General features: G+C 40.3%; 1 protein-coding gene across 1 annotated transcript in view; it reads left to right on the top strand.

The window, feature by feature from the left end:
• The first annotated feature begins 2,240 nt into the window (after window positions 1-2,240).
• dnah1 (dynein, axonemal, heavy chain 1) overlaps window positions 2,241-12,898 on the top strand; it is a 35,056-nt gene continuing 24,398 nt past the window's right edge. The window contains exons 1-28 of the mRNA XM_034868322.1: window positions 2,241-2,417; window positions 2,509-2,590; window positions 2,701-2,875; window positions 3,017-3,167; window positions 3,290-3,422; window positions 3,511-3,681; window positions 3,795-4,050; window positions 4,179-4,336; window positions 4,443-4,654; window positions 5,165-5,463; window positions 6,066-6,216; window positions 6,378-6,571; window positions 6,690-6,915; window positions 7,040-7,159; window positions 7,256-7,338; window positions 7,501-7,642; window positions 8,107-8,262; window positions 8,410-8,608; window positions 8,706-8,959; window positions 9,356-9,568; window positions 9,655-9,819; window positions 9,917-10,038; window positions 10,380-10,485; window positions 10,587-10,766; window positions 10,893-11,033; window positions 11,720-11,883; window positions 12,021-12,134; window positions 12,241-12,429. Coding sequence (XP_034724213.1) covers window positions 2,241-2,417; window positions 2,509-2,590; window positions 2,701-2,875; window positions 3,017-3,167; window positions 3,290-3,422; window positions 3,511-3,681; window positions 3,795-4,050; window positions 4,179-4,336; window positions 4,443-4,654; window positions 5,165-5,463; window positions 6,066-6,216; window positions 6,378-6,571; window positions 6,690-6,915; window positions 7,040-7,159; window positions 7,256-7,338; window positions 7,501-7,642; window positions 8,107-8,262; window positions 8,410-8,608; window positions 8,706-8,959; window positions 9,356-9,568; window positions 9,655-9,819; window positions 9,917-10,038; window positions 10,380-10,485; window positions 10,587-10,766; window positions 10,893-11,033; window positions 11,720-11,883; window positions 12,021-12,134; window positions 12,241-12,429 — 4,733 coding nt within the window. The remainder of the gene's footprint in view (window positions 2,418-2,508; window positions 2,591-2,700; window positions 2,876-3,016; window positions 3,168-3,289; window positions 3,423-3,510; window positions 3,682-3,794; window positions 4,051-4,178; window positions 4,337-4,442; window positions 4,655-5,164; window positions 5,464-6,065; window positions 6,217-6,377; window positions 6,572-6,689; window positions 6,916-7,039; window positions 7,160-7,255; window positions 7,339-7,500; window positions 7,643-8,106; window positions 8,263-8,409; window positions 8,609-8,705; window positions 8,960-9,355; window positions 9,569-9,654; window positions 9,820-9,916; window positions 10,039-10,379; window positions 10,486-10,586; window positions 10,767-10,892; window positions 11,034-11,719; window positions 11,884-12,020; window positions 12,135-12,240; window positions 12,430-12,898) is intronic.

Genomic DNA, 12,898 nt, shown 5'->3' with positions numbered 1-12,898 from the left:
TTGAGACTGAGCTCTATTGAGAAGAAGCCAATGAAGCAAAAGGCCTTTTGCTAAAGATTTCCTCTTACTAAACATTTCAACAGGCTAATGCAGCACAGAATTCCAGTATCCATGATCCACATCAAGTCAGTCTAGTTAACCTTTGTTCTTTGTCTCCACTGTAAAGATTTTGGTTCATGATCTTCTCCCAGAGCTGAGTACAGTGATGTAGGTCACCTCTGACTTTTGTCCCTATGATCATTTGCTACACTATAACTCTTCGATGACTCTCCTTTCCTCTCCCCAGTCTACCTTAGTTATCTCTATCTGTGAGGAAGCAAGTCCTTTGCAAGTGACACGTGAGGGTTTAGACACATGAGACTATTCATTTGTGCTTGGCTGCCCAATCTCAGGCTGCTCTGATGGATTTCAACTAAAGAGGCCAGGGGCAGGAGTAGGGGCCGCAGTGCATGATGCCTGTGTGCTGCTATGGGAAACAGACAAGGTTATGATGCCCTTGTGACCCAGGAGTATGAGGATCGCACGGGTCAATGGGGTTTTCCCTCTTGTGGACACATTCAAGCTGTCATCAGTTTGAAAGGAAAAGAGTGAACATTTTGGCAAGTGTGCATTCCAATCAAATTCCATTCTTGCCATTACGTCACTATTTTCACCAGGAACATGATGGGATGTGAGTGTTGTGCTTACCTGTGGAGAACAGTGGTCATGTGAAATTTATGTGACGGTTACTCAGAGTTTTGAGTAGATATGTGTACTTAAATCAAGAAATTATAAATATATATGTGTTTCTTTCAAGCTAAAACTTTTCTTCTGCTTCCATATTCAAACTGCTTTTTCAGTTGAAGTTAGAGAACATCAAGGATTTGGGACTTGTTTTAATGAGAAAGGATTTTACTTAATAAAAGTCTATTGCTCCAGAGTAGCTAAACTATCAGTTTCTACAGAGGACAGGCTCACAATTTTACTAATAGGCTACATTTAAATTACTTGAATTAGGCTACTATTCTTTGGACTACTTATCTTTTTTCTTTATTAACTTATTTAATCGTGGATGGCTTACTTATACTTAAACATTTTTTCCTTTCCAGTGATAAGAGAAGTATTCAGATATTTTGTTTCAGTGAAAGTAAAAGTACTACAATGTAAACAAACTTCGTTTACTTTATTTCTATGTTCGTGTTGCTCTGACTCTCACTGCAGTAGAGTAGGGAGTGACACGTCTTCGTCTCCATGACAACCGTTGCCGCGTCCAACATATCAGTAGTTAACTTCCACTTTGAAACTGAGATTTTGAAAGTTCAGCTCGCCAATATGCTGAGAATACATAAAAGGAGCGTTAGAACTAGCAGTTTAGTTTGAAGTAAGGTAACGTTATGTTTAAAATTCTTGTTTTTTTGTCGTTTACATAATTTAACTTAGCAAACGTTCCGTGACCTAACGTTACTTGTTAATTTCGTGGGGACTCATCCAGACGTGATTTGGCTAGCTAGCTAGCTAGTTAACGCATACGCTCGTAGTTGAACGGTGCGTAACTGTTGTTAGCGCTAACACTACACGATAGTGTTGGGGTTCTTGACTTATTAGTTCGCTAGCTTGTTAGTCAGCTAACGTTAACGTTAAAGTTATTTAACTAGCAGCAGCGCCCGGTTAAACCGGTTAAAACCTAAGGTTACATACGGACAAAATGTCATATTGTTAAGGTTAGTTCAAAAGTCTGTCGCCGGTGGATGTTAATTTTCCATTGTCCTTTTCAAAATAGCTAGCTAGGTAACTTACGTTACGTGAGGTGCTCCTAGGGCAGAAACATTACGTTGCATGCTTCCTACGGATACTTGACATTCTTAAAAATGTGTGAATTAAATTTGTGGGGAGAAACAAGTCTCAAAGGTTTTAGAAAAAGACCATAAATAAATCCATAAATAAACATGGATCATTAAAAGTGCTTGCATTTTTATATTTTTGAAAGAAAATAAATTAAATAGAATTTGAGGAAGTTGGGCATGGATTGGAAAGTCCTTAAATTTAATGTTGTAGATGTGTGGCCATAGTGGAATTTGTGACACTAAACTGCAGGCAAACCAGATGTGGAACCCTGAATATAATTTACCCAGTTTCAATCCACATTTTGCATGTAGACTAAGCAAGTTGAGACAATACAGTCCATCATATTTTATAAGAAGCTAACAGGATTATATCCAATCTTAATTATGTACACACACATTATTTTATTCTGCTAGAGAATGGAAAGGAAACATTTGCCTGGTTTCGGTTTCCTGGTGCCTCATCCCCCCAGCACACCTCCAGAGCCCAAGCCTCCAGCTCTCAGTCACAGGTGCAAACTCCCGCCAATTAGAAAATATTCAGTGAATGAACAGAAAGGCATCTACTCAGATATCATCACTGCATTCAAGTTCCAGGTAAAAGCACCTTAGCTTATGCCTCTTCAAATTCTGATTGTGTGTGAAGGCCATTTTGCTCTGACCAAAACCAAGACTGTTTTTTGATTAGTCTTATACAGCGGGACCAGGAATCCAGCAGAGGTCACATGGTCAATCCAGCTTTGAGTTCAGTGATCTCAACACAACTAAAGGTGAGATACTGTATCATATGACATTTTCAGTGATGATTGCAGATATGCCAGCTATGTATTTATAAGAGAAGCATATCAGCACCATTATCCCTCTGCACTGTTTTCCTTAGTTACAACCTTTAAAACTACAACTGACCAGTGCAAGATTGTTAAAAAGGACAACCATGGACCTACATCACAACAATCGCAGATTTCTTACTTCTGCAAGGGTGGAGATGCACCCAAGGTCCAGATACCCTACCAAACTGTTCCTGGCCAGATCCCTCACAAGTTAGAGGTTGAGAGGTATGCAGTGTTTGTGTGCACCATGTATGACTGAGCCAGGTAGGGTTGTACATTAGCTTGTTTAGTGGGGTCCATGAATTGGTTTATTTTAACTGCCTGTTGTTAAGCCTAATTTTTAAGTTTTGTATTTTTTTCTTATAGACGTCGAAGGGAATTTTTGAAGCTAGACATTGAACAACTCCTGGCAGAAAAAGGCATATACTCCAATATTTTAATGCCAAGACATCAGAGCAGTAGTGATGAGCATGCAACTATGACTGACAATCCTGTATCACCATACCTCCCCCTGGAGGTGATGTCTGTTACTGCCGCAAATTATTTTGCTATGCATTTGTGTAACCAATTACTGTTTACATTCCATATTTTGGGGCACGGCACAACCCTACACTCATTCTTCCCATGTTTTTCCTTTAGGTATTTGATAATGAGGAGTATGACTGCCGGACTCCAGAAGACTGGCTTGCCCTGGGCAATGCTGAAGAATTACCTTATCGAAAACCTATTCCTGCAAAAGCCCTGCTGCCTACAGATGAAAAGATTTGTTCTGGTAAAATTTCCTCAGACACATACAGTGTAAACAGAGATAGACATTATTTTCTGTTATTTGATGATTACTTTCTTCTCTCTCTTTGAAGAGGATCCAGAAAACTTCTCCCAGGAGTATAGCTGGCATTTAGTTGGAGTTCTTGACTATAGTAAGAAGAAATGCCAGTACCTGGTACAGAAAGTTCACCAAAACAGCGAGTTGGCAGATGAAAAAGGAAATCCAATTCTAAATGAGAAATCCAAAAGGAGCAAATCTACTGGTTGGTTTTTACTTTGCATTATAATGACACAATACTGTCTCCTACTTTCCTTTTGGCTCTGGTTTTTTTTGTTCACCATCCATGCATGCCTTCCATCTACTTTATTTTTGTAGTAATAAACACCATGCAAGCAGGCGCTAAGTTCTGGGTACCCAGGATCAGATTGGTATTTAATGCTGAGGACCCACGAGTCTTTGTCGAACGGATCCAGTTTGCCCTGCACTGCAGGGAAAACACAGAAGCTCTGCTTCTCTACCACTTGTCTGTGGACTGCATGCCCATCTGGAGGGGAACACCATCTCTTGATACAACCAGTTTCCAGCGTATCAAAAGACACACCCTTTCAGCCCCTGGACTCAGGCTGAAAATGTGAGTAATGTCAATGTCATGTTACTGCTGTCATTGTCTCCTTGTTCAGTATCTGTTTATGATAGATCCCTCTGAGTTGAAATGTTAGCTAACTAATAGGAAGAATAAAGGGAATATTATGTGTGCAGTCTGGAAAAGTGTATAGAGGATCTGGAGAAGGAGGTCAATCTGGAATTTGAGTATACAATGAACCGCATGAGCTTTGACAAAGTAGTGAGGAGCCACCCAGAGGAGTTTTCACGCATCACCCTCCCACAGAAGGATCCTGAATATGTACCACAAAAAGGTAAGACTGTTAACCTTTATACATTTGATTGAGTCAGTGGTGTCAAAATTAATGAATGTATTACCCCCCAGAATCTAAAGAACTAGGTTGTTTTATGCATGTACAGGGTGCGTTCCAGTTCCTCACTTTGCCTATAAGAAGAACCAAGCTGCTTTTGTCTTTCGTTCCCTGCTAACAAAGCCAGAGGTGATCCGTGCATTATCTGAAATATCCTCTGAGAGCAACAAAGTAGCAACCATGAGGCTTTTCAATGTCACCTCAATCAAACCACTTCGACTGGAAGAGTTTGAGGTCATCCAGTCCCAAATGCATACCCAGGTATTGTAGCTTTTTATTCTGCAGATACTGGGCTTTAACTTCAAAGTAGCTTTCAATTTTTTTTAAATAAGAATTTGAATGCATTATTTGATTGTCTGGTCATCACTGCAGATTTAACCACTACTCATGCTAAGACAATGGGTTTGTGATCAAACCGTTTGTAAAAGATTAACAGCAGCAACTGTTTTATCGTCCCATTCTTTTGTCTTCCCGTCGACCATGAACTTGTTGTCATTCCGGGTCATTCACAGTATACTGTATGTCAAAGATTAGTTTTTTTCAAATGCTATACAATGGAAGAAAACACCCCAAATTATATGGAAGGAATCATTCATTTTACCTGCAAAGAATGTTGACTGGTAAAAAAAAAAAGGCCCTTTCATTAAAATTTAACCATGGATACCTTTTTGCTGTTGATGTAACTGTGATGATCAGAAAGAAAAATCTTGCAGAGAATGAGGCATCTGAATTTCAAATAAAAAAGCATCAAATATTTTTCTCTTTCTCCAGATAAGCTTGTTTCTTAGAGAGGCGTGGATGGTCACCCTGAGCAACAGCATCCGTGCCAACCTGGGGAATATTGGCGAGGGCTCATACAAAGTGGACGAATCTCGCTGGGAGATATATAGGATGTCCAAGCTTTACAAACTGATGGCTGTGGTGCGCTTTAACCTGCAGGACTCCCTGCGCTTCCTTGTGCAGAATTCGCTGGTTGGCCTGACTCAGCTGATATTAAACTCTTGCCAGAGTGTGCTGACATGTCCTCCTGACCTGGCCTGGGGGGATGACCTTATCACTAGCCCTTACAAGTAGGATAACATGCGCTTGCGCACATGGTTACACATTCACATTTATGCAAACATCTTCCTCATACACTTTTGTGTTCATATGCATCCACGTTTTCTTATGTTGTTCCTATATCTTGTCAGTTACATTCTCACTTCAGTTTTAAGGAGTGTTTGATCATGAGCAGGGTTCAACAATAAGGGTTGTTTGATGGCCCGGGGCAAGTAAAACGCCACGTCGGGCAAGTAAATATAACAACCCACTTTCCCATTCGGGCATCATTGTATCATAAATGACGTTACTGTTGTCTTGCCCTCGTCGGTAAAATGCTTGTTGAATGATTTGATTTTAATGTGCGTTGGTGAATCAAGAATTGAGTTGGTCTTTGCTGTTTTTACTTTTTTTGTAAACATTTTACGCTTTTTTTTCAGGATTTCTGTTTTTTTAAACAAAACAAAAAAATGAATAGGGTCCTGTAAAAATGGACTTTGGGCAGGTAAGAAAGAACAATTACCTGCCCAACCGGACAAGTGAACAAAAACCTAAATGTTGAACCCTGGTAAGTGTAAATTTTACTAAATATTTCGTATTATGTTGGTAATATTACTCCATTCTCTATAACTAGGCCAAAAAAGAACCCTCTCTTCTTGGTGGACTTGGTTCTGGATCAGACTGGGGTTCATTACAGCACTCCATTGGAGAACTTTGAGACATCTATTGTTGACCTGTTTGACAAGGCCATTCTGGCCACGTACAGTGTACCACAGCTTGATAAGGTAAAATAAAATCTGTAACCTGAATCACTGAGCAATGAATTAAAAAATGGAAATGCAATGTAAACCATGTTCCATGATAGGTTCCTTTATCCATTAACGATTATATTGACAAATATACTCTATGGAACAATAATTTAACAATCCTCTCTTGTCTATGCCAGTTTGTGATGCAGAGTTTGTTCATCGCTGGTGATCTGTTTCTCGAGTCAGTGAATTTGTATGAACCAAAAGTAACTGAGCTGAGAGGCAAGGTCCGCAATGCCCTGATACAAGCAGCCATACCTCTCAGGGCTTATGCTGCTGAATACGAGAAATACTTAGAGCTACACAATTTGGACATGGAAACCCTTCTCAAGTAAGTTTGTTTAAAGTTACGTATGCAAGTTCTCCTACAAGGTTTAAGGTCAGTCAGATTTATGTTCCGCACAGCATGCTTTTCTCATTAATTTGTCTTTTTAAATCTTCTCTGCCAGACCTCATATGCATGCAGAACAGACATCCCAAGAAGTGAAGAAAGAGGTGGAACAACATCTTAAAGACAAGGAAAGGCTTGAGCATTCTCTGCCCACCTCCATTGTCATTGGTCCATTTGTTGTCCGTGTAGAGGTGGTACGTCAGGCTCTCTCTAACAAAAAAAAGGCTTTAGCCAGTGCAATGCTGGACCACATTGTTCTGAAGCTACGCAAACAGGTTGACAATGTAAGTAATTTGTTTAGAAGTTAGAAAAACATTTTACATAGTATATAATGTATTGGTGTTTTATACAGGACATACATTTACTGACCTTTTCCTACCTTAACATCGATCTTGTATGTGTGTGTAGGTATGTGAAGACTGCAACACACTAAGTAGAAAGCTACGTGAGAAGCCCAACAGCATTGAAGAACTGGCTGAAAAGAGGGACTGGGCAAAGCAAATACCAGAACAGCTCAAGAGTTACAAGGTGCACATGTGTGGACCGGCTATTTCTGTTAAGTGTCATATGAAGGGTTACTTTGTCAATAATTCTGACAACCTTATTTCAATCTGTCCACAACAGGATCTCATTGGCAAGACCCTGTCAGACTATGAGCTATTAGATGAACTTTGCTACTGTCTTTCAGATGAAGATGTTAAAAAAAAGTAAGTGTAAAATCACCATGGTAATGTTTTGAAAACTAATCAGAACTTAAGTTTGCATTTCTAATGTGGGATTAACAGTGATTTGATGTGTTCATAGTGGTTAGCGTGAATAGAGGGACCTGAGGCGTTATTAGAGTGATTGTTGTAGTTACTCATCTCTAGGTGGACAGCTATTTGGTGGCCTCAAAAGATAATTGTCCAGATCGAAGAATTAGCTGTCCAGAATGTGGAGGATGAGGAGCGCTTCCATAAGATCCAGCTGGTCGACCAGAACAACTTTGAAGAGCACATAGACTCTTTGCAGGTCAGCTGAGTCAACTACTTGTTTTTGTTCAACAGCAACTTGCTGTCTCGCAGCCTCATTTAGCTGCATCTGAAACTAGACCCCCTTCATGATTTGTATTTTTTCAGAATTCTCCTTTTGATCGGACCCCCTGTCAACAATCTCCATCCATCCACTCTAGACAGAGCCTATTACTGTATGTTTCAATGTTAGAAATGTTAGTTCCACAAGGTACTTGGTGTTATTTCTTTTTTTAAGATGATTTGTTTTTGGCATTTTAGGCCTTTATTGACAGGATAGCTGAAGAAATTAAATGGGAGAGAGAGGGGGAATGACATGCAGCAATGAACCGCAGGCCGGAGTCAAACTCTGGCCTGCTGCATCGTGGAGAAAACCTCTTTATATGGGCTCCTGCTTTACCAACTGAGATATCTGGGTGCCCCTTGATCTTTTTTCCTTATAAATCATCACAACTGTGTTTATAGATGCTGGTTGCCGGGTTTGCGGCTTATACAGACATTGATCATGCCCATGAGGTGGCCAACGAGGTCAGGCGTACAAGCAAGCAACTTAAGGAGTGTCAGACAATGGCTCAAACCTACAATAACAGAGAACGTCTTTTTGGTGTTCCTGTCACTAATGTAAGTGAAAGAGGATCCATTAAATTATGTCTAGATATGTTTAGTCTTTCCAGATGCCAGAATATTTCCTCTTGTTCTGAACAAACTGGGAAAGAATACACATTTGTCATGCTTTTTCTGACAATGAAATCTCACTGTGTGTTACAGTATGATCGGCTGCAGAAGCTGGCAAAGGACTTCCTGCCTTTCAAAGACCTATGGACCACCACTTCTGATTGGCTACGTTGGCATGAGAGCTGGCTCAATGACCCACTGTCTTCCATAGACCCTGAGCAGCTTGAGCGGAGTGTTACAGATGCCCACAAGACCATGCACAAATGTATTAAACAGTTCAAGGACATTCCAAGTAGGTCTATCCCCATTCAAATTTGACAAAGTGTGATTGTTATAACGTTTAACATGTTCTTTTCTTCGCCCGCTTCCTTTGTCTACCATGGCACTAGACTGCCAGTTGGTGGCATCTGTAATCCGCAGCAAGATTGAGGACTTCCGTCCTTACATTCCTCTGATTCAGGGCCTGAGGAACCCAGGGATGAGGAACCGCCACTGGGAGATGCTTTCAGAACGCATTGAGATGAAACTCAAGCCCAAAGCAAACCTGACTTTCTCACGCTGCCTGGAGCTTGGCCTACAGAACCACGTGGATGACATAGCTCATGTGGCTGAGGTAGCTGGAAAAGAGTACACCATTGAACAGGTACCTTTGAACTGGAGTCACATTCTAAATAAAGTGTTTTATAAAGTTGTATTTGTGTAGGATGTGTGATGAATGAAGTTTCACTGTGGAACTGCGAAGTTTGTTCATTATTTGGGCAGCTTATTTTATTCAATTTATTTGTACAATCTAAAAAATTATGTTGAAACAGACTAAGTGTCTGATTTTTTCACCTGCTAGAGCACACGCCCATATATAGAGGATTAGTCTTTGACGCAGTGGCCGCTGGTTCAACTCCAACCTGTGGCCCTTTGCTGCATGTCATTCCCCTCTCTTTGCCATTTTAAGTCTAAGCTGTCCTGTCGGGAATAAAGTCCTACAATTCCCAGAAAAAAACAATTGGTGGCTGATACTTTTTTTCCAAACGCTCTCACTCAGGCCCTGGAAAAGATGGAAAATGAGTGGTCAACAATAGTCTTTGATGTGTTGCCCCACAAAGAGACAGGCACCTACATCTTGAAGAGCCCAGATGAAGCGTCGCAGTTGCTGGATGACCACATTGTCATGACGCAGGGCATGTCCTTCTCTCCCTTTAAAAAAACCTTTGAGGCCCGTATCAACACTTGGGAGAGCAAGCTGAGAATGACTCAAGTACACATGCATACACGCACACACACTTAAGGTCTTGTGTGTTGTATCATTATGATGCAGTGTCTGTCCTATTCTGGTGCTTGCAGGATGTGCTTGATGAATGGCTGACGTGCCAGCGCTCCTGGCTTTACTTGGAGCCTATCTTCAGCTCTGATGATATAATTGAGCAGCTGCCTGTGGAGGGAAAAAGATATCAGCAAATGGATCAAACATGGAGGAGAGTCATGAACAGTGCTTTTAAAAATCCCACGGTGAGAGCTTCCACAACACTTATTAATGGACAAAGGTTATGTTTTTATACAGATATAAACATAGGGCTAGATAATAATGATGCTTACTTTGTTGTAGGTGATTGAGCTGTGTCCAGATGCTCATCTATTGGACAAGCTGAAAGAGTGCAACACACTGTTAGAACAGGTGCAGAAGGGACTTGTTGATTACTTGGAGACAAAACGAAGCTCCTTCCCCAGGTAAGCTTTATAGAAATTGTCATAAAATTCCCCTGGCTTTTAATTTCTGACGGTGATTACAACAGATCTATGATAATAATTACACACTCCCTTTCCTGGAGAGAATATGCATTGATGTCACTTTTTAATACAATACCACAACCTCATCAACTGATTGTTTAAAATGGCAGTAGCTATAAGACCAAATGGAAATTGATTATATCATTAGAAAAGTAAAGGCTACTTGATTCAACAATGATGCATGTTGATGATATGTGAGCTGAAATTAGTTTCCATGCTAAATTATGGCACACTGTCAATTACACAGACTTAAAGTATTTGTTTGCAAAATTTGTTTGTAGGTTTTACTTCCTGTCAGATGATGAGCTCTTGGAGATTCTGTCCCAGACTAAAGATTGTACTGCTGTACAACCGCACTTGCGCAAATGCTTTGAGAACATTGCACAGGTTTGTTCTGGCTGGTTGTTTCTTTTCAATTACTCCGCTTATATATTAATGAAAATATAACATGCATATCACATACGATTGAAACTTCTGTTCGTTCTCAGCTTCAATTCCAATCAGATCTACAGATCACACATATGTATTCTGGAGAAGGGGAGGAGGTGAAGCTGTTTCTGCCAGTGTGGCCTACTGGAAATGTGGAGAACTGGCTCAGGGAAGTTGAGAAATCTATGAAGGCCACGTTGAGGGATAACATTGACCGCTCACTTAAAGTCTACCATGAGGTCTGCGATCCTGACTCTCATTTTGATGTTTTTTCTATACTTGCATTTCGTTTTTTATACAATTTCTAGGCATGTTTTAATAGTCCAGTTTTTGTATCACCTGTGTGTGCACTTCTGACCCCTCAGCAACCTCGTGCAGAGTGGGTATTATCATGGCCTGGTCAGGTGGTTATAGCTGGCTGTCAGGTCTTCTGGACTGCTGAGGTGTCTGAGGCCTTGGAGCAGGGAGACTTGGCCAGTCACCTTTATCCCCAACTACAGAAACAGGTGTGAACTTGGTATTAGACTGGCACATATTCCAACTAAATAAATCTTTAAATATCCATAACAGTGTTTTCTCTAGGTGTTTGGAAGATTTGGGTGTTGCGATAGACCGATCTAATCGGACGAAAATAAATCCAGTGTGGCAGAGTTTACATTTTTAAGACGTAAATTGAGGAAGCAAAACCAATATCGGCTCAAGAAAATTGGCAGCCCGTATCGCTCAATGGCTAAGGCTGATGAAAGAAAAATTGGTATTGGCATCGGCACCAAAAAATCCATATTGGTTGATCCCTATTTAGGTGCACCTGATTGGGGGTTATGGGGCCCTTCCTTTAGGAAATGTGACGTTTTTCAATTGAAAATGTTATTACAATATCTGTGTCTAAAACGTTGGAAATGCTTGAGCAGATAATATAGAATAACACTCAAAAACCGAAAGATAAAACTTGCTAAAAAGTCAACTAGGACCAACTAGAATCATTTGATCTGAGAAAAGTTATTTAGGTTGTTATGATGCTCACATTGATTTTACATTAATTTGGCTTAGTGCCGCCTGAAACGGCTTGGGTGCTGCACCTTACAATGATAGGAAAAACTAATTTGTGAAAATAAACACATGCTATTTATTGTTCACATTTTGCACTGTCACAATCAATATCAATATCAAATTTTCCATTTTGTTTCTGAAGCTGGGTGACTTGGTGCAGCTGGTAAGAGGACGTCTGTCTAGGATGCAACGAGCTGTGCTGTCTGCTCTCATCGTCATAGAAGTCCATGCTAAGGATGTTGTAGCCAAACTGGTGGAGCAGGAGGTCTCAAGCGTCAATGCCTTTGAATGGATCAGCCAGCTCAGGTTATCTGGTTGTTTTGTTGTTTTGTATTTTCTTTTGCTATTTAAGTTTTGTCAGTCCTAATGTTAGTTCACTTTGTACTATCATTCTGCAATAATGTGGGTGCAGAATTTTGACAATGATCTGATACTCATTGTAGATATTACTGGGCCAAAGATGACTTGTACATCCGTGCAGTGAATGCAGAGTTTTTGTATGGATATGAGTACCTTGGTAACTCCGGACGTCTGGTCATTACCCAGCTCACTGACAGGTAGTTGTTAAGTCTAATGTGGTCTACTCTTTTTTCTACTTCTACTACTTTTTTCCCTGAATACCATGTAAACTCGTTTTAATACACAACTTCCTGCCTCTTTCAGATGCTACCTGACCCTGACAGGAGCTCTACACCTGAAGTTTGGAGGGGCTCCTGCAGGTCCAGCAGGGACAGGAAAGACAGAAACCACTAAAGATCTGGGAAAGGCCCTGGCTATCCAAACAGTGGTTTTCAACTGCTCTGATCAGCTTGACTTCATTGCTATGGGCAAGTTTCTTAAAGGACTAGCCAGGTAAGTGGCAGTTACTAATAGTGCTGGGACAATATGCTTTTGTCCCGAGTCCATTCTTTCACAGTACATGAATGCCGATTTTATTTTATTGTGATTTTCATTTATTGCGATTCTTGAAGGATTGTGATTTGATAGTATTGAGTATTGTGATTTTTCTTTTTCTTCTTTAATAAAAACAGGAGTTGAATAATACTCCTCAAGAGACAATATATCATAAGACATTTCTAAAACCTTTTTTATTTTTTTTTTTAAGAATGCACGTCACATCACAGACTGACATTTATTTAATTTGTCAAGAAGTACATAACATGGATTATCTGCCTGTTCTGCTTTCGCTCTGTTTTGCTGGGGACGGAAATGATGTAGGCGCCGTCAGCATACCATATAAACTATTTATATATACACTCACCGGCCACTTTATTAGGTACACCTGTCCAACTGCTCGTTAACACTTAATTTCTAAGCAGCC

The sequence above is a fragment of the Etheostoma cragini genome, chromosome 4 (genome assembly GCF_013103735.1).
Source record: "Etheostoma cragini isolate CJK2018 chromosome 4, CSU_Ecrag_1.0, whole genome shotgun sequence".
NCBI classification, from domain to species: domain Eukaryota; kingdom Metazoa; phylum Chordata; class Actinopteri; order Perciformes; family Percidae; genus Etheostoma; species Etheostoma cragini.
This window is presented reverse-complemented; position numbering and strand designations above follow the sequence as displayed.